General features: G+C 44.7%; 1 protein-coding gene across 2 annotated transcripts in view; it reads right to left on the bottom strand.

Moving 5' to 3' along the window:
• CELF6 (CUGBP Elav-like family member 6) overlaps nucleotides 1-19,225 on the bottom strand; it is a 31,712-nt gene extending 12,487 nt beyond the window's left edge. The window contains exons 1-3 of one of the 2 annotated variants that reach the window (XM_027067711.2): nucleotides 18,124-19,225; nucleotides 14,258-14,340; nucleotides 5,559-5,607 (exon numbers count right to left, since the gene is read on the bottom strand). In XM_027067711.2, coding sequence (XP_026923512.1) covers nucleotides 5,559-5,607; nucleotides 14,258-14,340; nucleotides 18,124-18,385 — 394 coding nt within the window. In that variant the 5' untranslated portion in view covers nucleotides 18,386-19,225. The remainder of the gene's footprint in view (nucleotides 1-5,558; nucleotides 5,608-14,257; nucleotides 14,341-18,123) is intronic. The other variant, XM_027067710.2, reaches the window with a different exon arrangement.
• Between the last annotated feature and the right edge of the window lie 5,816 nt (nucleotides 19,226-25,041).

Below are 25,041 nucleotides of genomic sequence, written 5' to 3'. Positions count from 1 at the left end.
TGAATAAAAGAGAATCCTGGATAAAATGAGAAAAATGTGGCCCACCTAGTTAGATAATTATATATACAGTATTTTGTATTCCAAATCCAAAGCCAAACAAACCTGTGCAAATACAGGCAGAAATTACTTAATTAATTATAGGATGGTGATAGGAGGGTTGATATGATAACAGATCATTGGCCTTTTCAGTTCACCAAACTTCAAGATTAAAAAAAGAGATGCCTTACTTCAGAGCGCATTTAAGATTTCAAAGTTTCAAAAAACTAAAGTGGAAAGAGTGCATGGATTGATTACTTAACCTATATCTGTACCTCGGGCATCCTGGATACATGAATATTTTCTAGGTTAAAAACAAAAAAACAAAAAAACAAAAACCTAAGTTGGAGAATGGGACAAGCAAAGTAATCACTATTATGCTTTATGAATTTATTGATTTTGTTATAAAATTTGAAACAGATGAAAAAATATACAAGAGTTCAATGATTTTGAAGATTTTGCCTTAGGACTAAAAAATACTTTTCCTGTAAGATTGGTACTTACAACTTAACTTATTTTTTGTGCCTCCATAGCAGAGATGATGTAAGTTAGAAAAAATAAACTACAGTCTCTATGCTGAACAGCAAATAAAATAGACTTAGGAACTGTTAACTAACCTTATGGTGGTAACCATTTTGCAATATATACCTGTATCAAATAATCACATTGCATATCTTCAACTTATATATGTTGTATGTCAATAATGTCTGAATAAAGCTCAAAAAATAGGAAACAAAATAGACTTATTTAGTTACCATTGTATGAAGCGTTTGGGGATCTCTAGCTCTGACCTCATATAATTTGAAGTTAACATTTTGAAACACACGAACCTTGAATTTTTGCCCCGGCACACATTTTAATGTTCACATTCAAACAAATCCAAATGCCAAGGAGAAAATTTTCTGGCACTATGTTTGTTTTATATACAAGTGGGTGCCTTAAGTATAATTAGGATATTATTTTGTTTTGGAAAATTAGGTGCATTTTCCTTTAAGAGTACCACTCGACGCCACAGGATGTAAAATATAGGCATGGGGTACGGAGTACATAAACTGCGCGGAACTTAGCTGCACAAGTTATGGGAAAAGCCTGAGATACATTCAAAGGCTCCTATAACATAGTCCATGACGACTTGGATGCCCATTTGACACTCTGAGTACCATCAAGGCTGCAGAGGATGATCATGGAAGAAGAGGGCCTCCAGCACCTTCTATCAGGCAGATCCTGTTGTGTTGCTACTATTACTGCATTGTAAGCATTGAACATACAAATGTTACCAATAACTTCTAAAAGTACTACGACATAGTGTGTTTAAAACATAGGTTACTTCAACCACAAACCTCATGTCTATTGATTAAAAATAGAAATAGTACGCAGTTGCACTGGCATCAAAATTCAAAGGAGAATGTAAAGTAACTATTTTCATCAAAAAGCTCACGTGTGCACAATAGATTACTCCTATATGCAGATGGGAAGAAATGGAAGTCTTTGGGCAAAAGAAGTAAAACTAACAGGTTTGGCTGGGTTCTCACAGTGCTGGCCAATTTTTAAAAATTGAATTAGTTGGTGGGGCACCTGGGCAGCTCAGTTGGCTAAGTGTCCGACTTCCGCCCAGGTCATGATCTTGAGGTTTGTGAGTTCAAGCCCCGCATTGGGCTCTGTCCTGGAGCCTGCTTTGGATTCTGGGTTTCCTCTCCCCTCCCCCACCAGTGCTCTGTCTCTCTCTGTCTATCAAAAATAAATAAACGTAAACAAAATTTAAGAAAAAAAATTGAATTAGTTGGGACGCCTGGGTGGCTCAGTTGGTTAAGCGTTTGACTCTTGATTTTGGCTCAGGTTATGATCTCAGAATTTGTGAGATCAAGCCCCTGGTCCAGGCTCCACGCTGACAACAGGGAGCCTGCTTGGGATTCTCTCTCTCCCTCTTTCTCTCTCTCTCTCTCTCTCTCTCTCTGCCCCTCCCCTGCTAATGTTCGTTCACTCTCTTTCAAAATAAATAAATAAACTTTAAAAATCGAATTAGTTGCCAATATTTAATACAATTAAAATGTAAATTGTAATTCAGTCATGACAGTCTCATCCATTTAAAGTTACCTACCTGGTTCCTGTAGCATTTGAGTTGGTGATCCCTGTTTTATGAGGGGAAAATCTAACACTTCCTTCCAGAAGAAAACGGTGGAATTTTGGAAGATTATACTATTTGCTTTGATACCCTCTAGATTATGTCTGCATTGATATCAGTATTCTTAAAAGATATAGAAATCACTATTAATCAACTAAACTAAGGGATTTAATTTTGGGAATAAAAAATGCAAACTTATAGGCTTAAATATATCAGGACAGGTGTGACCATTAACTCTGAAGTTTTTCTTAGATAATTTTTTAATTTATTATTTATTATTTTTATTTTTTATTTTTTTTATTAAATTTTTTTTTTAACATTCATTTATTTTTGAGACAGGGAGAGACAGAGCATGAACAGGGGAGGGTCAGAGAGAGGGAGACACAGAATCTGAAACAGGCTCCAGGCTCTGAGCTGTCAGCACAGAGCCCGATGTGGGGCTCGAACTCACGGACCACGAGATCATGACCTGAGCCGAAGTCGGCTGCTTAACCGACTGAGCCACCCAGGCGCCCCTAATTTATTATTTTTTTAAATTTTTTTTAACATTTATTTATTTTTGAGACAGAGACAGAGCATGACTGGGGGAGGATCAGAGAGTCAGGGAGACACAGAATCTGAAATAGGCTCCAGGCTCTGAGCTGTGAGCACAGAGCCCAACGCGGGGCTCGAACTCACAGACTGCGAGATCATGACCTGAGCCAAAGTTGGCCCCTTAACCAACTGAGCCACCCAGGCGCCCCATAATTTTTTTAATTTAAATTCAAGTTAGTTAACATACAGCGTAGTCTTGGCTTCAGAAGTAGATCCCAGTGATTCATCTCTTACATATGTGGTCATCCCAAAATGTGCCCTCCTTAATGCTCATCACCAATTTAACCCCCCCCCCCCCGAAGCAATGAACTTTTATAGAATGTTTAGGATCACAGAGATCAGACTTGAATAGGGCAAGCTGTCCCACATTGGTGTCAAATGTTACATTTCAAAAAATCAAACTCTGATACCATTTCAAGAGTTGAGTCTCTAAAGCATTAGTTTGTGTTACAATTCAGCAGAGAGCTGAACTCACTTTAGAAGCAGTATATAACATTGAAGGAAAGGAACACACTTCAATTAGTAACAAGATTATCTAACACAGATCAGTTTGGTAGTTAAATAGTAATTGTGAGGGTCCAACTGTTCTGCAAGACAGTACATATGCCTCCTCTCTCCTGAAAATGTAGCAGGGAGCATTTGGTGACTCTGAGTGGGAGCAGGAAGGAATTGAGAGATTGGGTCATCTAAACCTGCAAGGATTATTCATGAATGCATATGGAGTATATGTGTGCTAAGAGACATCACTTGTCAGGAAATACCTGTGTAACACATAACTACTAAAATTATGAATTCCACTGCCAGGCAGACCTCTTTTCAACTAGATTTGCTTATCCTGCTCTCTCGAGCTGCTCTGAATCTAAACAGGTGTATAGGTGGGCTGCCACAGGTCACAGAATTTGTCAGTGATGTGACACCTGAAAAACCTGTACAAAAGGGGGAGGCAAATGATAAAACTCAGGCTGATGCCACCGAATGGGGCCCAGATGATGAGGAAAGATGGACTACGACATGCAGAAGCATCATCAGAAGCCTCCTTTGTACAGCTGCCCTCATCCCAACAAGTTGTATTGGACTCTAAACAGCAAGAGTGCCCCCAGCATTGTGAACTTAGTTCCTGAACCAGACTCCAAGTTTCATCATGTTCTGAACTCTGTGCACGCTATTCCCTTTGCGTAAACACTTGCCCTCTCTCACCTCCTTTCTGTATTTGACTACTTCTTGTCTATCCTTGAGATCTCAGCTTGAACATTAATACCTCTAAGGAGCCCATCTTGACCTCCCAGACTAAGAAAGGTGCCTCTTGCTATTGTGCTCACAATCCCTCCAGAACTTGAAAGACACTGATCACACTGAATTGTAACCCCCTTGTTCACTATCCCCACATAGCTTCAGACTCAATGAAGCTAGATGCCAGGGCTGTCTTGCTCACAGTTCTATTCCTAATATGGAGTTAAGTTACTCAGAAGATGTTGGCTGGATGGTTGAATAAACTCAACATGTCTGCTTCTTAGCTGATTCAGCTACTCTCAACTGGCCTCTAAGCTATGGGACTAGCTAGTGTTTGTGGACAAGACTTAGAAGATAGCCAACAATGGCCAACAATGGTCTCGATGCCTAACAGAGCTTCCCAAAAGGGAGAAATTCTTGGGACAACTGAACAGATTCTGTATGGAGGCTGGAACTTCTAAAAAACCTGTCTGGAAAGAATGAGGTGGAAAAGGAGGATACACACGTGAAGGGGAGGAGGAAACTTGGAAATATCTCTTCAAGGCAAAGTAGAGGTGATAACATCTTGATCTGAAATTGAGAAGCACAGACCAGAGGTCAGATAATCTAAATAGATGAAGGAATTATTTCATGAAGGAAAGAACTCTACAGTGGAAGAAGCTACCAGAGCCCCCTTTAGGTGTAGATGGTGAATAGGAAGTCTGAGACGGTGTGAGAATTAGTTGGAGTCAATAAATGCCTGTCAATTGGGTTCCATTCTCTCCCTGATCGTGGGGAGCTTCTTCCATCTAACAACACTATGACTGATCTTGGATAAGACAGGGAGAGAGTCTTATCTAAGGGAGAGAGTCAGCAGACATCAGGGCTATTGGCAGATATCCTGGAATGATATAAGACCAAAGGGTGAGAAAAACACCAAAGAACTGACACCAGAAGCTAGCATCACTTTTCCAGTATGGAAGCTGGCTGGAATGTAGCTGGTTGTCAGAAAAGCACAGACTCTTTACCCACCCCTATTCTTAAGGAGCACTGGTCTTTCCAAAGTGCTTCTAAAAAACCTTTGAAGCCTTTCCATGGTCCTCAGCAGAGTCAAGTTCCTTACTATGGCTTGCAAAGTCTGTGTTACTAGACTCATCTTTTGCCATAAGTAACCAGATAATTGCAGTGAGGAAATGAGTGGCCTCAATCCAGAGTGGACTGGGTCCTCTCTGATCAGAAGGATATGCAAAAGGAGAATAAGTCCAGTCTGGTTCTTCAAACAAATCTGGAAATTCCATCTGAAAAAAACAGGAATGAACTCTTTCCAGGGCAAGGTGTCAAGAGCTCCCTTCCTCTATCTCCAGCATCTTCTTAGGCTCTTCCTGCTTCTTTTGGGTCTGGGGACTCTAGGACCCCCTCTCTCCTCAGCCTGATCTGGGAAGGCTAAGCTGTTTTTGGTGTCGAGCAACCTGGGCCCCACTTTTCCCCCAACCCAAGGAAGCTCTAGTAACAAACCATAGATAGGACTGACATGAGGAGTAGACCCACCATCCCCTACATGGGTGATACCCTGAGGTTTGTCAGATAGGGAAGTTACCTCCTCGACCCTCACTGGCAGCCGGCTTCACTTGGATCGGACGATTCATCTGAAAGACATTGGACCAACACACCTAGTCAGCATGACTGCCTGATCCTGGCACCCGGCTTCTCCTCCCCTGGATGCCTCAGGATCTAAGCCCTGGCTCCTTTGAACCCTGCACTCCACCACTCTCATGGTGGGCTATAGATTTTCTCCAAGATTCCTTCCTTAAACTGGGGAATTTAAAAAGTGCTGAAATCTGAAGGGTTGGTGATAGGAAGCTCAGTGGCAAGCCAGGATGGACCGTGGTAGTTAAAGAGATTCTGCTTTGGGCTCTGGGCCTGGACTATGTGCGCCTGTCCCTCTGGCTCCTGGACCTCCTTAAAGGTTTTAAGTGAGAGGAGTTGGGTGGGAAGGTGGAATTAAGACTGAAGATTTGTGTTTTGTTCTAAAACTGAGAATATAATTCTGTATGTCATTTAGATTAAACAAGCTGGGAATTGGATTCCGCCATTTAATGGTTGTATGACTTCAGTAAAGCCACCCTCTCTCAGATTCAGCTTGTTAGATGGGGGGAAGCCTTCCCAAGCTTCTGTATTACCAAAGTTCCTACAGTCACCCTCTCAGTTCCCTCCCTGGGTCCCCCTTCCCTTGAGGATGTTGGCATTCTCCAGGGCACCATCTTCAGCCCTGCTCATCCCACTGTTCCTGTTCTTCCTGGAGAGTCTCACTCACACCCACAGCCTCAGTTACCATGCTCACAGGGCTGACTCAGAGCTCTGCATCCCCAGCCCACACCTCCCTCCTGAGCCTAAGACCCATGTACCCAGCTGTTTGCTGGACAGCCTGACTAAAAAGTCCCACTGGCATCTTCCACTCAACGCACCCATACCAGAGCTTATCTTTTTGCCCGGACCTGATCCTTCCAGTCATCCAAGCTAGAAACCTGGAAAGCAGCTTGACTCTTCCCTTTACCCCCTCCCCCCCCCCGCAACTAATTTCACCTTCTAATTCAGGGGTTCCCTAGTCAAGGGTAGATAAGAATCACCTGGGAACCATAGCAGACTCTCAAGTTAGGGGACTGTATAATTTGTAAAAGCTCCTAGGTGATTTCGACATACACCCCCACACAGTCCCATCCCCCAACCACCCTGAGAGAATTCATGATTGAATCCCCATCTCACCTTCCTCTCATGGGTGTTGTGGGGATCACATGAGATAATGGGGACGCAAAAGGTCTTTGTAAACTGCCAAGAGCTGGGTGCGTAGGAAGTGAGGAATTAATGTTGGGGGCAGACAGCTGAGTGCCGGGAGGAAAGAACAGCGGCCTTCCCGTTCATGGAGGAAGGGGTACTGATGCCCATCTGGCCTGAGAAGGTGATGATCTGACCCCCTCCCTTCAGGAAATGCACTGCTTCTGCACCAATCAGGGCCATTCCATCCTCTACCAATGTGCTCGTTGCCGAGACAACAGGCAGCTTCCTGTTACCATAGCCACAAGTGCTACCCAGTAACCATGGTAACGCCCTGGCAGTCACAGTTGAGCAATTTCCTTTGGATCAAATTTGGGGGTGGGGGAGTGGGGAGGGATTACTAAAAAAAAAAAAAAGGAAAGGAAAGGAAAGGAAAGGAAAGGAAAGGAAAGGAAAGGAAAACAGGCCAAGCCTGAACCAGTGCAATCCCCCTCCCACCCAGGGCTCAGGTTCTTATGCTCTCTGACACACCCACCCGCTGGTGGTGGAGCCCCTGCAGTGTACCAGGTTGAGGGTGGGGGCCGAGACACCGACAGGACTCAGGCTGCAGTCTAGAGGGGATGACAGATCAATCCAAGCAGATCAGGGCGAGCTGGGCAGGTCTGGATTGGCTGGGACCAGGGACCAGGAGGAACGGGAACCGTCCCTGGGCATGGCCACCTGTGATTGTGGAGGAGAGACCAAGAGACAGAGCCATGGAGAGCATAGAAACAAGGAGAGATGAAGAGACACAGGAAGACAGAAACGATGAGAGAAAGAGACAGACCTAGAAAGGGGCAAGGAAAGAGAGAAATATTGGTGGATATGGGAAGGAAACGAAGGGATAAGGGGTCAGGAAGGGGATGCAGGAAAGGCAGGGAGGAGTGTGGTAGGGGAGAATGAAAGAGGGGAAGAAGCCTGGGGTGGGGGGGGCAGTGAGGGTGAGCAAGACCATCATTATTTTATTAGTTCTTAAATAGATCCTGAGAATTTCTCTCTGGAACCTAGAGTGACAAGCACATGTGACAGCAGTGGTTTCCATGGCAGCTGCCTCCCCGGCTGGGTTTCTGGAGAGATGGAGCTCATCAGTGCTCTGGGGGACACCCCTTTCCCCTCCCCCACTCCACCACTCTTTAATGGAGGGTGGGCATTAGGTGGTATATACATGTCCCATAGACCTGGCAGGGTCCAAGCCTCAGAGTCTGGGCACCTGGGCTTTCCACCATGCGGGCATTTCCTGAAATCTGTGAAGAGCCCCAGGCTAGGCCCTTCACAGGAGACAACAACCTTGGGGAATCTGTCCTCAATGGTTTTTAGAGAGGAAGATAATCACCACCATTTCCTAAAAGCCCACTATACACCAAGCCCTTTCTGGGACACTTTACATATATTGTCTCTAAATTCCTTCCAACTTCTCTGCAAGGTAATATCATTATCCCCATAGTACAGATGGGGAAGTTGAGGCTTAGGGAGGTTAAATCACTTGTTCAAGATCACGTAATGGGTAAGTGGTTGAGCTGGGATTTGCCCCTAGGCCTATCTGATGCTGAAGCCCATGTTTTTGTGTTGTGCTGCTCAACTCCATTCTTAAGACATGAACACAAGTAATGAGGCACAGAGTGACCTGGGCCTTAGGAGGAGTGCAAAGTACAGTGCTCTGGGAGAGGCTGACTCCAGCTGGAGAGGTTGACACAGAGAAAGCTTCACAGAGGAGGCAAAGTTTGACCCGGGCCTTGCAGGACTGGGGTCATTGGGCCACATGGAGATAATGGGAGAGGTAGAGCTGGAGCCTGAGCACTCCAGATGGCAGGGGATTGGAAAGGGAGCTGCAAGTCTAAAGGAGCAAGGATTCTGGTAGGCACCTGGCATGGAGGTAGCCAGGGCACAGCAGATTGATTCTGAGTCATATAGATGTGGGTTTAAATTGCGACTCCATTACTGGCAACTTCTTTAAGGTCTTTGAGTCTCAGTATTAGTAAAAGGGGAAATCATGATCCCACCTTGCAGTGTTGTGTTTGTTTTTAATGGAAGGGTGTAAAACTGAAAGGTAGCCAATGGCCGGGTTGGGGCAGGTTGTGAAAATCACAACAAGGAATTTTGACTTTGTTGTACTTCAAAGGCAGTAGGGATCCAGGGAAGGATATTAAGTAGGGAAAGATCCCATGAGCTATCACTGTGCAGAGAAAAGATTGGAAAGGGAAAAATTAGAAATAGGAAGATCACTAATACAGGTAAGGGGTGAGGGTGACCTTAACCAGGGCGTAAGGAAATAGACATATTCAAGAGATGTTTAGGATGATTAGCTGGACTAGAGTTCTATTGGATGTGGGAACTGAGGGAGAGAAGGAAATACTGGCTGACTTTTAGGTTTATGGCTTAAATGTTGAGGATGTTGGCAATTTGGGAGTTTGGAGATGCAGGGGAAGTCTCAGGGGAGGAGGAGCCCAAGAGGATGAGGACAGAGTTGGAGAGAGGTGGTTCTCCTTCGGTCCCCACTGGGAAATGGTTAGGGAGGACACCTAGGATTTAGGTATGCTCTGTGTGGCTGAAGGAGAAAGAGAGCTATCTACATGAACTGCCTAAGCAACCCTACTCTGCCTGGTTCCTGTCACAGTCAGGGGAGAGATGTGGAAGTGGGGTAAGGTAATCCCAGTTCCCCTTTTAGGAAAAGAGGGTATTGCCTCCTTGGCCAAGAATTTGTCATGGGACCTCAGGTGAGCTCTTGCCCTTGGCTGAGCACCTATTCCCTTGAGAGTTTCCCAGGTAGAGTCCAGGCCCATATCTGCTTCAGGGCCAGGCCTGGAGGGAAAATCAAGGGAGATAATGTCAGAAAGAGGAGAGAACAACCTATTGCAGGCAGTGGAGTGGAGTGGGGAAGGTTGGAGGTAGCACAGAGGCATATGAGGCCCTGGGACTTTGACCACCATGAGCAGGAGGGAAGGCAAGGCTCTACCCCTTCTCCCTGCTTGACTTGCATAAAAGGTCTACTTTGGGCTCAGCATTGCCCTCTTCAGACATTTCTGCCTTGATTCCAACTATTCCTAACACTGAGCACCTGTGCCCTCAGCCACTTCCACCATGGGAAGAATATTTATCAGGATTACTGGTGGGTCTAAGAGAGGTGTCATGGATGCAGGGAAAAGTGAAGAAGAGGAAAAGCAAACTACACCATTTTCAGCTCTTTGCTCTACTTCACCTCTTCTTCTAATTCAATCCACTGCCAAGTCCCACTGGTTCTCGAGTCTATATGGATATCCTAAACAACTCTCAAGTTTATCCTATCCTCCCCATTCCTGCCCTGTCTCCAGCTCCAGGTCAGCACCATCATTCAGCTGCACTCAAGCAACAGTGTCCTAAAGGATAATCTGCCTCCAATATTGCTTCATCTTTCAACTCAACCATCACACTGTAGCTGGAGTGAGCTTTTGAAACCAACCCCTCACTCTTTCCTTACTAAAATCCATCCACAGTTCTCCATTTCAAGCCTCTCAATAAAGCCAGAGATCCTAAGACTGGCAGTCCAAACTTGTGGGTCCTGCCTACCTTGCTGCCCAAAATACACAACACTCCATTCACAGGGAGCCTTGGCCTTCTCCATTGGACATCTTTGCTGCCAGTTTTCACACTGTACCTAGAATTCCAGAAGTTGCCTTGTCTTTTAGTTTTCTAGACCCTCAAATGTGATGAAATATGGTTATGACTGGGCTCAGGTAGCATCTCCACTGTGAAGCATCTCCTCTGTCTCCACTCTGATGCCCTTTTATGTGCCTAGATGTAAATCCCACTGAGATGCAATGAGTTATTTCTGGGCTGGAAAAGCTCCTTGAGGCCAAAGGCTCCAATTCACTCACTGGGTGGCTGCTAGCACATATAGTGCCTTTGTGTGAGTTACAAAAAGGCACTCCCCCAACGATGGGATGAATTAGAAAAAAAAAATGTGCCTCCCCCTCTGGGCTGACACAGCCCTGTGATAATGTGCATGGCTTGGTCAATAGAGCATGGCTAGATTTTAGCCCCCACTTGCCCTTTCCACTCAAGCTGTTTTATGCTGGGCACAACTTGCAAAAGCAAGTGCACTGTTATGTCTGTCTCCTTCACAGTGTTTGAAGGGATGGATGTCCAAGGGAAAGGTGGTCACGGGCAAGGATAGAGACAAGTAGGAGGGCACCTTCTGGGATAAGGTTGGCCTTACCTTCTTTAGGTGGATTCTGGAGCCTAAAATGAGGCTGCAAGAAGTAGCTTCAGCTTTATAGAGAAGAAGCTACAGAAGGTGGGACAGACCACTGAGGTTTAAAGAAAGTCCTCCTGAGTAGGGAGCCCAGTTTTGATAGGTGACAGAAATTAGCAGAGGCACATGGAGGGGAGTCATGGTGAGGTCCCAGTCCAGTAGATACTATGACATTTTTCCTAGGGGTTCAGGATTTTTCTCTGGGGAGACAACCATTCCTGCTCCCACAGTGACTATCCTTCTGGTCTCTAGTAGGAGCCCAAATTGAAGTCTTTCCTTGCTTTTCCAGTAGATGGCAGCTGTGCCCAGGACCCAGTGCCTACAGAGAGCTGGACACCCTCCTCCCTTCATGCTGGTGGGACTGAGGCCAGGTGACTAAAGCTGCTACTGCCCCTGGCAGGCCCAGAGGAAAGATTGATGGCACGGACATTGCTTGGGCTGGCCAACAGAGCCATCGATTTTCTATTAGGAGAATAATTAAATATTAATTTGCACTTTGTTAAGCTGAGGACGGTGAATAAAGCCAAACCTGCAGTACGGGACGAAGCCAGGCCATGTTGGAAGCCTGCAGATGAAAGGGTGGGAGAGGGCAGGTGCATCCAGTCACCATCCCCTTCAGAAACATGGACCCCTGTCTGCCACCAGCTTGGTCCAGATAATAGTGTAGTGGTTAAATGAGTGAGTTCTGGAGTCAGACTACCTGGATCTTCCCAGATCTTCCTACCAGTAGCTACCTAACCTTGCACAAGTCACTTGTTTGCTTTGACTCATCTGTAAAGTGGGAATGCCAATAACAATAGCTTCTTCACAGAGGATTAAGTGACTTTGAGAATGCAAAATTCTAGGAACACTGTCTAGTATCAACAAATGCTAGTTATTATTATTTCTCGTTTCTCCTTCAGAAATTATCCCACTAATCTAGAGCTCCACAGCCCTTATCTCAGGTGCCCTCAGCCTCATAAAGTCCTCTCTTTGTAGAGCCCTGTGGCTGGTTGAAGAAGGTTTTTTTTTCCCCCCTCACAAAGTTCATCTTAATTTTTTCAGTGTTCCCATTTGCTTTCAGGATAAAGTCCAAATCCCTCACCCTGGAATCCAAAGTTTCCTCTTCAGCCACTGCTCTCTGGTGGGTCTTCTCTCTGGCCTGGCCCATGCTCACCCAGGCCTTCCTCCAAACTCCCAATCCCATTTCACACCCATCTTGTTCCTTCTGTCTACGCACCTTTCCCATGCTGTTTCCCACATGGAATGTTACAGTTTGTGTCAGTGACTTTCAATTTTAGCAGCAGAAGTCACTCATTCCCATGGTTGGATGAATAATAACTTCTACTCCTACTCCTACTAACACTGCTGTTACTGTCACTACTGCCGCTGCCACCAGGTAACCTGTACTGAGTGCTTACTGTCTACCAAGAACTATGTTAAGCACTTTACATGAGTTAGTTCACTTAATTATTATAACAATTCTATGAATTCAGTTTTACATATGAAGATGCTTAGGCTTAGAAGTAAAGACTTGCCCAAGGTCACAGAGTTAGTGAGTGGTAGGGCTTGGATCTACACCCATGTCTGTTTGACTCCAGAGCCTGCACACAGAAGCTTGGTAGCAGTAATACATTGGTGTTACTGGATGCTGAGTCTTCAAGAGTGAGGCTTGAGTTGCTTCAATTACTGGGATTTGTCCTAGGACCTGACCCACTCACAGCTTGATCAACTCTAGGTGAAGCTTGTGCCACTGCTGGACAGTTCCAATTCAGAGAAATGATTTCTTTATACTGAGCTGAAATTAGTGTGTCTGTTCTCTATACCCGCTGATCCTGGTCCAGCCCTCTAGAGCCACCCATAGAAAACCAAATCCCTCTTCAGAATTTGAAGGCGGTTACCCTCACCCTACCAGTAATATTTACTGAGATCTTCCCCTGTGCCAGGCACTTGCTAACCTCAGTTAATCCTCACAATAGCCCAGTGAGCTAAGTGTTAGTATAACTCACTCCTTATAGATGAGGAAATTGAAGCTCCAGAGTCTAAGTAATGTATCATGAGACACAGAACCGGTAAATGACAGAACAGAAATTCAAATCTAGGTCTGTTGAGACTCAAAAAGTCATATTTTTAATCATTATGTTATGATGCCTCCCTGTAGAAGCCCCCACACCCTATCTTCTCCAGCCAAATATCTCCAATTTCTTCAAATCATCATCCATGATATATTTTATTTCCGCATCCCATCCTTGTCTCTTTCTGATAGGCTAATGACCCTCTTAAATCTGAGGCTTAAAAATGGATATAGTCCCAGGCATGGCATTTGAATAGTGCTCTTTTTGTAGACATATCATTCCTTTGACAAGAGAAAATGAAGCTCTGTTATATGGTTTGCTCTTGGTGAACCCACACTAGTTCCTAACAATCACCACTTTCTTTCTGCCACATGGTCCGTAGGTCCTACTTTGCCTTTGGTCCAGTGATTAGCCATTAGCTAAGGCCATATCAGGTGCCATTGATATATAATGGTCTAACTGCTCATATAATCAGGTCCTCTTAGCTTTGGGGCTTCCTGAAACCTCCAAATACTCTTCCTGGAAAGATCCCATTAGTTGACAAACTCAAGGCCACTCTTCTTTAAACAAGGGCACTGCTCTGAGAAGCCTCTGTCTCCTACCTTCTCTGAAGGGAGGGGCTTCATGTGTTTGAGTCCCAGACTCTGGCTCCCTCTCATTTGCTCCTGGCTTCTTGCCTAGGGAACATGTGTACCCACATCCAGCCAAGTGTTTGGGGAAGAGGAGGGAAAGTAATCTTGGTGACTCAAGGCACCCCAAAAAAAACATTACAGGAAGAGGACAGAGGGAAGTGCTATTAAGGACTCTAGAACTGGAAAAAGTAAGATACCAGCTCAGCAGGGTCTCTACCTCATGTATCTGCATATATTCTCACACCAGTGACAAATGACACTTTAAGCCATGATTTTAGCCAGTGCGGACAAATTCTAGCATAACACACAAAACTGATGCCTCTCTGAAAAGATGGGGTGGAATACTTGGTCCAAGTGTTAAGCCCATTTCTTTGAGCCAGAAGAGTAAATATAACAAGAATTGATAGCTGTTCAGGGCATACGTAAGCCCTGAAAAGTGACTCTGCTTCTAGTTCCTGGCCCCAACCCAGTTCCTGGCCAGTTCCTGGCCCCAACATGCTGCTTTGGCATGCACATAAGGCATGTCCCCAGCCTGAGGTGATCCCCACCCCCCCAAACCTGGTGGACTTACCCCTGGCAGGGTCTTCTGCTCGTGCAGTGCACTCTGGGCCTTGAGAGCAGAGTCCCGGGCGCAGTAGGTGAGGAAGGCACAGCCTGGGGAGGAAGAGGCTGGCTCAGGGGATTTCCTGAAACCCCCAAATACTCTTCCTGGAAAGATCCCATTAGTTGACAAACTCAAGGCCACTCTTCTTTAAACAAGGGCACTGCTCTGAGAAGCCTCTGTCCTCCACCTTCTCTGAAGGGAGGGGCTTCATGTGTTTGAGTCCCAGACTCTGGCTCCCTCTCATTTGCTCCTGGCTTCTTGCCTAGGAAACATGTGTACCCACATCCAGCCACATGCTCATACAGTCCCACATCTCCCCTCCCCACTCCAGCTATAAGTCCGGTTGGGGTTAAACCTCCCTAAGCGGCTTTGCCTTCAGCTTTAACCCCAGCCTCCCCCTTCCTTTTCAGATTCATACTCACAGAGTCTCCCAGAATCAGCCTCAATTCCTTCCCAACTCAGTTTCAGATGAGAGGAGGCCAAAAGGAGGAAAATTGTTGACAGCCAAGCCCAGCACCCCACAACTTCTTAACACCTCCCTCCTCCAAGTTTGAAGCTGAGGAATAGGTTAATTTGAGGCTTGCAAGATGGGGCTGGCTTAAGGACTTTCTGTAGAGAAGAGCTTTCATGGACCTCCAATCCTATCCAAGGAGCTTGACCTGTCAGCTCTCCCAGTGTTTCAACATAGAGCCTGTTAAAGGGTTATTGTGCCCTAAATCTTACTTCTCTAAAGGATCCAGTAGTTATGGGACAGAGAATGAGTCTGGGTTGAGCCACAGGGTCAGTCCTACTCCTCTTTGTTCAGACTCAGAAAGTGTAGCCTGCTAGGAAGCACTGAGCCAGGGATCCTTCCTTTCCAACAGTCATTGAGCACTCACTCAGAAAATATTTGTTGAATACTTATTTACTTATTATGGTGGGCATTATAATGCGCTTGGGATGAAGTGGTAACAAGACAGACAAATTCCCTGCTCTCATGGGGATTATGTAAAGGATCATGAGGGGCACATAATTTGAGTCCAAAGGGTTGAAGAATGTTTCAAAGAACACATTGAGTCCTCAATAACAAATAGGGCTTAACCAGGTGACAAGAAGGGTGGTGAAGGAAGCTGAAGGAACAGCACGTATGAACAGTTTCATACAGCATGTATGAAGACTGAAGCAAGAATTTGGTGTGTTGGGGAAATGGATAGAAGAGTAGTATGGTTGGAGATTGGTGAAAGGAGGCAGAGAGGACAGTGAGGTGTGCAGGGATCAGGTTATCTATAACCTTGTATGCCTCAGTCTGGATTTTGAACTTTTCCTTAGGAGCAGTGAAGAACCACTAAAGGGTTTTAAGCAGGACTCTGGCAAGATAAGATCTGTGTTTTCCAAAAGAGCCTTCTGCTTGTGGGAAGGAGAAAGACCGAAGGAAGAGAAAGTGGATGTGAGAAACCATTAGGAGCTTGGTGAAGTTTTCCACTTAGACCTCAGCCGACTGCAAAGGCAAAGGGGATCATGTTCTGTGATGTCTTCCAAGTGGCTGTCCCCTTCAGGTGGGTGGCTATCTGCTATTCATTGAGTTAAAGGGACCTTAGAGAAACCTGGGACAAACTCTTACTGTATTAACAGGGAAACTGAACCCAGACAGTGTGCCAGGGGGAGAATAGGGTTTAGAATCTCCTAACTCCTAGACTGAGGTTTTTTTCAAAGCACTGTGGCTGCCTCCCTCAGTACCCAGCCATCAAAAGGAAAATGAGTCACTCTGGCTTTTGGGTGTCACTATTGCTGGGGAGAAAGTGGGGAATATATTGACACAGAGACCCTTCCAATCATCTTGCAAGGCAACCCTGCTTTGGAGAGCTGCAGGTTGGTTTGGGGACAAATCGCCAAACACCTGATTTCGCTTACATCTCTGCTTCATCTTCTGCCACTAAGCCATATCAGCTGACGTCAGAACTGGGCAGGGCTGGGGCCCAGTCTGAAAGGCTCAGGGGCCCAACTGCTGCCCAAAGGAGCCCCATTTGTACTACCTGGGATAGGGGGTGGGAAAAGGGGGGATGGAAAGACAGAGAAGCATGGCTAGAGGGAGAGACAAATGAAAATTTAAAAACAGGAAGAATTAGAGCTAAATGGAGAAAAAGAACGGATAAGAGAACATTTCAGAGACTCTGATGGTGTTTGAATGAGAAGAGTGAGAATTAAGGGTATCTTATACGCTTCCCAGATGGCCCAGAAAGATTAGCTTGTGCTTACATACTGAAATAAATGTCTAGAAAATAAGAAAGTAAGTTGCTATGGATGGATGGACAGCCAGGCAGCTGGACTGCATTAGAAGGAATCAGGATGATATAGTTTTATTCTTTCATGCCCCTTTTAAAGTAACCCCACCACCAAGTGTGGAAGAGGCACTGGTACCTAGCTGGTCCCAGACCTTCTGTGGGCATTTTCATGAAGCCCCTGTATAAGTGTGCCTCCCAGATGAAAAGAGGTGGCAGCCTGATTCCTGCTCTCAGCCCTTAGGAAAGTACCTTTAGCTGTTACCCAGGACCGGCCACTTTTGTCCTAGAAAAATCACGGAGAATAGTTGGTGACCCTTACCCTTCAAATCCTAAAACTGAAGCATGGTGAAGGTGGGGTAAGATAGAGACCCTTACCCCTCAAATCCTGAAACTGAAGCATGATGAAGGTGGGGGAGAGATAGAGGTGTTTCTCCTCAAATAATTTCTATCCCCTGCCCATGTATGACATGTGACTCTGGCTCTCTTACTCCAGCCCAGCCTGGACAGACTTTTCTGCGTGTAAACAAGCCTCCTCCCTCTCTCTACAGGAAGAAAGGGGTGTGGCTGGACAGAACTGTGGTGCCTGTCTCTCTAACAAGGGCAGGGAGAAAATCCCTTCTGCCTCTTCAAACTGACCCACCCTGAGGTTCTGATCCACAGGCTCTACTCCAGGACCTGCCTGCGAAGGAGGGAAAGCAGGAGTCCATAAAGAGGATTGGGGAAGGGTATAGATGAGGCACAAGAGTGGGGAGATTAGAGGATGAAAGAAGTATGGGTTCAGCTGAGAGGAAACCTGAAATGAGGGGGCACACAGGTGGTAGATTTTCCCAGTTGAGGTCAGGGTTCTGGACTCAAGTCAGAAGAGGCAGAGAGTGTTGGGATTCTGGCAGGGGGAGGAGAGATGGGGTTATTGTCAAACATGAGGGTGGAATTTGAAGCTGAGAGCCTCCTCGAGGGGAATTGGATTTTGTGAGTTAGCCAGGACTGGGTTCTGAAGAAGGGAGGAATTGGGGTTTGGGGGGTTTTAAGTTAGCAGTCTGCATCAAAAGAAGGCTCTGGGGGTTGGCTGGGCTTGGAGGCCAGAATGAGGGGTACAAGTCGGAGACGTGTGTGTGGACGGTTAGGCCTGAGTGGGGTGGCACCAGATTGGGAGAGAGGGTCAGAAATGATTGGTCCAGGGTTTGGGAAATTGAGACCCAAAGGTCAAATAAGTTTTCAAATTTCAGGATTTGGAATGTCTGATGAGAGGGATGGAGGGAGGTCCGACTGAAAGGTTGGGACTGTTGGGATGTGAGAGGTGAAGGGTAGGGAGTTAGAGGTTAGAGTGGAGAACACGCCAGAGGATCAGAGTGGTGATCAGAAGGAGGATGTTGGAGAGAAAATTCTGGCCTGGGGGTTCTGTGATCTGGGGAGGAGACTGGGCTGAAGTGGGGCTGGTATTGGACTGATGTTGGACTGACTCTAGGTAGGGCTAAGGTTGGGGCTGCGGTTGAGGCTGGGGTTTGGGCTGGGCCCACTCTAATCGGATTGGGGCAGGGCTGGGCTGGGCTGGGCTGGGCTGACCCCGCGCACCTTTGTGGAGGCCGGTGAGCCGGTCCTTCAGCACCGTCAGCTCGTAGATGCGGCCGAATTCCTCGAACAGCGGCTTGAGATCCTGCTCGTCCAAGCCCCGCGGGATCTGCCCCACGAAGAGCTTGATGGCGTCGTGGTCCTTCATGGGCACGGCAGGACCGGGGTTTAGCCCGCTCATGCCGACGCCGCTGTCCGCGGTGCTGAAACCCAGGCGCGGGCCGGGGCCGGCGGGCGGCGCAGACCCTCCGGGCGCCGCGGCCATATCCCCGCCCGGTCCGCCCTCCCGCCGGTCCCACCAGTCCCGTCTGTCCCGCCGTCCCCTCCCTGGACCAGTGGCGAGGGCCAGGGGGGAGGGGGCGGGGTCCAGGCGGCGAGGGCGGGGGGCTGCACGGGGGCGGGGCCCGGGTGGAGGGGCGTAGAGGGGGTGGGGCAGGCTGGAAAGGGGCGGGGCCGGGGGCGGGGCAGGACCGGGCCGCGGCGGCGGGACGCTGGGGTCTGGGTTGAGGTCCCCGCGCGGCGCTATCCCGGCTCCCGCCCGAGCTCTCCCGGAGCCGAGCCCCGAGCCCCAGCCCCCGTGCTTGGTGACGTCAGGCAGCTGGCCGCGGAGTCTACGCAAATGATTTGCATAATGAGGAAGCAGCGACCAATCAGAGCTGCAGTTGACCGGGCTTGGCCGGGGGCGGGAGGGGCGCCTGGGCTCACGCGCTCCTGTTCGCCATGGCAACCGGACCCTCGGACGCCGTGTGTGTGTCTAGTGTGTGCGGGCGTGGCTGTGGATGGCGCGTGTGCGCCTTGGACCGCGTGAGGGGAAGTAGCTTCGTCATGCGTGGTGATGTCTGCGGGAGTCGGAGCTACCCCCTCCTCACACACAGACACAGGCACACACGCAGCCACACACACCTCCAATCACTGGAGCGTTTCCTGCGGGGGTGGATGGGGATTCCTCTTCTTCATTCCCACTACCAAAGCCAGTTCCTCCGGGGCGATCCCACCCCGCCCCATCACACATCTCTCCTCGGTGTCTTCATCCACTTCCTTACCCACGAGCCTCAAACATGTTCGTCTACCCTGCATCCCTCCCCGACCCCCTCCCCCCATAAAAGCAAAAATAAATTTTTAAAGAGAGAGAAAGAATAAAACAAAACAAAACTCTTAAACACTCCCTGAATACAGATTCCTCTTCAGGAAAGTGATGGAACTTATATTAGCCATATTTGCTCAGTTGCCTCGTTCATCTCAATTCTGAAGTGTCCTTTTCCGGAAAAGGGAGCTGTGGGTCTGAGAGTTAAGGAGGTTAGGACAGGCCAGCCCCTAACATCTGCTGGGCCCAGGGTAAGAGAAGAAAGGGAAATAGACATACCATGTATCTAAATATTTAAAAGATACAAATCAAGTTACAATTTGTTAAATATGTTCCCCTCTAATTTTCAGAAATACACATCTATAGTAAAAATGAAAAGTATGTGTAAAGCTATTTTTTATATGGCTGAAAGTTGGCAAAATATCAGAGCTGATGGAATCTTATTACTCTTGTTTATTTCTGAGTAGTCTCTTGATTGGCTAGTGATGTTTGAACAGAAGAATCCACTACGGATAAATAACTTATAAATTCTATAATTATTGCACAAAACGTTTTCTTGATTTCTTTCAATAAAATTGCTAACCTCTGCCCACTGACTATTCCAAGAAACTTCAAGAGTAGCAGTAGCAATCGGAATCAACAAAATATTCTTACAGAAACACTCAAATTCAGAAATAAATTGTGATTTTAATTTTTTTAGCTTTTAATAAAAGTTACTTTTAATTACCTAATTATGAAATGTGTTACCAGAACATTTTGCTTTCATTCAGTTTGATATATATTTTTAACTTTCTTCAAACTTCCTCTTTGACCCATGGATTATTTATAAGTTTATCGTTTAGTTTCCAAGTGCTTAGAGACTTTCCTGTTACTGATTTCTAGTTTGAGTCCACTTTGGTCAGAAATAATCTGTATGATTTCAATTATTTTACATTTGTTGAGGTTTTGTGACCCTCAGAATATGCTCAATCTTTGTAAATGATTTGGTGGTGCTTGAAAAGAATGTATAAATGCTCATTAGAGCCTGTTGCTTGACGATGTTGTTGGGTTCTTCTATATACTTGCTGACTTTATGTGTAGTTATTTTATCAACTGTTAACAAAGGGGTGTTGATGTCTCCATCTGTAATTGTGAATTTTATTATTTCTTCTTTCAGTTCTATTAGTTTTTGCTTCACATATCTTGCTGTTCTGTTGATTGGTTCATACAAATTTAGAATTGTTATGTGTTCTTGGTGGATTGACTCTTTGATCATTATGTAATGTCATTCTCTGTTTTTGATAAATTTCTTGCTCTGAGATCTACTTTATCTGATATTAATATAGTGACTCCTGGGGTGCCTGGGTGGCTCAGTCGGTTAAGCATCCAACTTCAGTCCAAGTCATGATCTCACAGTTTGTGAGTTCTAGCCCTGCATTGGGCTCTGTGTTGAAAGCTCAGAGCCTGGAGCTTGCTTCAGATTCTGTGTCTCCCTCTCCCTCTGCCCTTCTCCTGCTCGCACTCTGTCTCTGTATCTCTCAAAAATAAATAAATGTTAAAAAAATTTTTTTAAATATAGTGACTCCTGATTTATTCTGGTTAGTGTTTGCATAGTATATCTTTTTCTATCCTTTTATTTTCAACCTACCTGTACTGTTATATTTGAAGATAATTTCTTATAGACAGCACATAATTGGGTCATTTTAAAAATCGAAGCTGTCAATCTTCACAGGAATTTTAATTCCTGTATTTAGACCATTTACATTTAATGTAATTATACATACGTCAGGGCTCAAATCTGCCACTTAGCTTTTTGTTGTTGTTGTTTTGTTTTCTTTTTTCTTTTGCCTTCGTTAGGATTGCCTGTTCCTTATTCTAGGTATATCATACATAAATGTCACAGTTTACTGGCGTTGACATTTTCCCAGTTCAAGTGACGTACAGAAAACTTACCTACTCTTAAGTTCCTTTATATTCCCTCATTTATAATATAGTTGTCTTAAATATATTCTCTCTGTGCTTTGAGAACCACATCAGAGACGTTACTCAAAAACAATTTGGAAAACTGGAGATGCAATAAAACTTCTTGTATATACCCACACATTTGTTCCTTCCACTGCTCCTTTCTCCTTCCAGATAATCGAAGATTCCTTCTTTTATTGTTTCATTTATACTTTAAAAACTTCTTTAGGTTGTTCTACTGCTGACAAATTCTTTAAGTTTTCATTCATCTGAAAATGTCTTGGTTTATTCTTTCCTGAAGGAAATTTTTGCATATAAAGTTCTAGTTTGACAGTTCTTTCTTTCAGCACTTAAAAAATGTTGTGTCACTTTTTAAAAATGGCATCCATAGTTTCTGATGAGAATCTTTTGTCATTCAAATTGTTCCCTGCCCCCCACCACCATAGGTAGGATGTCCTCTCTTTTTCTCTGTTTTCTCTGTCTTTAGTTTTCAGAAGTTTGACTGTGATTTGGCTTTATCCTGGCTTGCCTTTGCTCTGCTTCTTTAATCTATCGAGTTTGGCCTTTTGCTAAATTTTGATCGTTTTCAGCCATTATTTTTTCAAGTACTTTTATAGCCCCTTCCTCTTTCCCCTTTCTCCAGAATTATGATGACAGGAATGTTAGATATTTTGTTATAATCCCATAGGTCCTTGAGGTTCTGTTAAATTTTTAAGTCTATTTTCTCTCTGTTGTTAAGATTGGGTAAGCTCTATTCTTTCTTCAAGTTCACTGATTCTTTCCTCTGTCATCTACATTCTGATGTTTGAGCCAATCTGGTGAGTTTTTATTTTGGTTTGGTATTTTTTCAGTTCTAAATTTTCCATGTGGTTCTTATTAATATCTTTTATTTCTTTGCTGAGACTTTTTTTTATTTGTTTCAAGTGTGTTTGTAATTGCTTGTTGAAGCATTTTATGATGGCTGCTTTAAAATCTTAGGCAGTTAATTCCAACATCTGTTTCATCTCAGTGTTGGTACCTATTAAGAAATTCTAGTATTTTCTTTTGAAACTTTGAATATTTAAAATTTCTGTTTTAGCAGGTCTCCTTTGGCCGTACACTAGTTGAGAAACAGGGACACAGCCTTGTTACTGACAGGTGTGGTTTGAAGTTCAGGTTTCCTATTAGGTCTCTGCTAAAACCACCCTGAATGGGAGGGAAAGAGATCTTATAACTACTGGATGGAGGTAGAAACTTCCAACTAGGCCTCTTTGACTCCATTCCAGCAAAGAGGGAGATGAGTCCCATGTGATCTTCAGTGAAGCCACAGAAGAGGAGCTTGCTGATGTTGGGTAGGGATGAAAGTCCTACCTCCCCATTTGACCTTCTCTGACACCATCTTGGTGGTGGGAGGAAAAGCGGTACCTTCTTACAGCCATAGGCTGTAAGAGTAACTGAATCAGAGTTGCTGGGGTGGTACATAGGCATAGTGTTTCAAAGCTGCCCTGTTGCTTTTAATGTGCTTGCAAACAAGTTTAAAAACTACTGCTTTAGAATTTCCTTTACTGAGGAGTCTGTTGGTGGTAAACTTTGCTATGCTTATCTAGAAATTCAGTATTTTGGCCTACTTCTTGAATCATAGCTTAGTGAGTGTACAGTTATTTTCTCTCAACATTTCGAAGATATTATTTCATCATCCTTTGGTTTCCATTTTTGCTTATGAGAAGTCAACTAATGGTCAACTAACTTGTCATTTCTCTGCAGGTAATTGGGTTTTCCTTACTGGTGCTCTTAAGATCTTATTTTATTTTATTTTTTAAATTTTTATTTATTTTGAGAGAGAGTGTGAGCATGCACAGGAGAGGGGCAGAGAGAGAGGGAGAGAATCCCAAGTAGGCCCCACAATGGCAACACAGAACCAGATGCGGGCTCAATCTTATGAAGCTATCTAAGAGAAAGTTTCCCAGGGAACCAAACCTGCAATATCCCATTCTTTGTAGTCACTCCTTCAGAAAATCTGGTTAAGATATGTCATATTGTCTTAGTCTGTCTCCCTAACTCTTTCTCTTTCACAGCATCCATCACCTTGAGCTCCTTTAATGAATTTTGGGCAATTTCCTAAGAGCTTTTACTTTAGATTAGCTCACTAATTTTCTTTTCAGCTATTTTTTTTATGAATTATTATTTTAAGATATTTATTTACAGGGGCACCTGGGTGGCTCAGTCAGTTGAGCATCTGACTTTGGCTCAGGTCATGATCTTGCTGTTCAAGCCCCACATCACCTCACTGCTGTCAGCCTGTCGGTGCACAGCCTGCTTCGGATCCTTTGTCCTCCTCTCTCTGCCCCTTCCCCACTTGTGCCCTCCCCAAAATAAATAAATATTAAAAATATATATATTTTTTCTCATTGCTTCTCAGCCTTTTGGCCAAGATCAAGTGTAAAAAAATATATTTCTTTACAAAATTTTCTAGCATATTGACTCGGGAAATTTTAGTTAAATGTGTTTTAGATAAAAAGAGCATAAAACTTTTTTAAAAAGGCTTAGTGTCTTGGTTTGGTGCATCTCTTCCACTCAAATATCTGGTATCACACAAATATCCTCATGCTTCTTCATGAATCAACTTTGGTAATTAATACATTCCTTTAAAAACTTGCAGTGTTGGGGCGCCTGGGTGGCTTAGTCGGTTAAGCGCCCGACTTCGGCTCAGGTCATGATCTCGTGGTCCGTGAGTTTGAGCCCCGCGTCGGGCTCTGTGCTGACAGCTCAGAGCCTGTAGCCTGCTTCAGATTCTGTGTCTCCCTGTCTCTTTGACCCTACCCCGTTCATGCTCTGTCTCTCTCTGTCTCAAGAAAATACATAAACGTTAAAAAAAAAATTAAAAACTTGTAGTGTTAAGTGTATTTGCACAATGTTTAACCTAATTTTTTCTTAATTTTTCATCTCTTCTATTCTTGTAGCTATATGTTGTTTTTCATTCTTTTTTTAATGTTTATTTTATTTATATTGAAAGAGACAGAGAGAGAGAGAGAGAGAGAGAGAGAGAGAGAGCAGGGGAGGGGCAGAGAGAAAGGGAGAGAGAGAATCCCAAGCAGTCTCCATGCTGTAGTGAGGAGCCCAATGTGGGGTTCGATCTCACCAACAGTGAGACCATGACCTGAGCAGAAATCAAGAGTTGGATGCTTAACCAACTGGGACACCCAGGCGCCCCTCTTGTTTTTAATAAAGTCTTTTCTTACTCTTTTTTTCTTGAATAATGCTTGCATTTTCCAAACAATTGTATTTTTGTATTATTGACTAACTCTTTGTATTTTTTCATTTTATTAATTTCTACATTTATCTTTATTGAAGTTTTTACCACTTACTGCTTGGCACAAGATAGGGATTGGTTCTCTAACGCAATTAGTTGCAACTACTCTGATTTTACTGGTATATCTGGTATTATCCTGACACCTCAGAGATATTGCAGATTCAGTTCCAGACCACTGCAATGAAGTGAATATCACAATAAAGGGAGCCAAATAATTTTTTTGTTTTCCAGTGCATATAAAAGTTATATTTACACTATAATGTACTCTCCTGTGTGCAATAGCATTATGTCTTAAAATGCATACTTTAAAAATACTTCATTGCTAAAAAAAATGATAACCACTATCTGAGCTTTCAGAAGTCATAATCATGGATTTAAATATTGTGTTATCAAAATGTGACACAGACATGAAGCAAGCAAATGTTGGGAAAATGATGCCAATAGACTTCCTTAATGCAGGGTTGCCACAAACCTACAATTTGCAAAAAAAAAAAAAAAATGCAGTTATCTGTGAAGCACATGAAGTGAAACACAGTGAAGTGAGGTGTGCCTGTGCATCAACTCTTTAAGACACCCTGAAGCCAGTCTCACTTATTGCAGTCATCTC

Source organism: Acinonyx jubatus, chromosome B3 (assembly GCF_027475565.1).
Source record: "Acinonyx jubatus isolate Ajub_Pintada_27869175 chromosome B3, VMU_Ajub_asm_v1.0, whole genome shotgun sequence".
Classification (NCBI taxonomy): Eukaryota; Metazoa; Chordata; class Mammalia; order Carnivora; family Felidae; genus Acinonyx; species Acinonyx jubatus.
The sequence above is the reverse complement of the archived record's forward strand: the minus strand, read 5'-3'. Positions and strand labels throughout refer to the sequence as shown.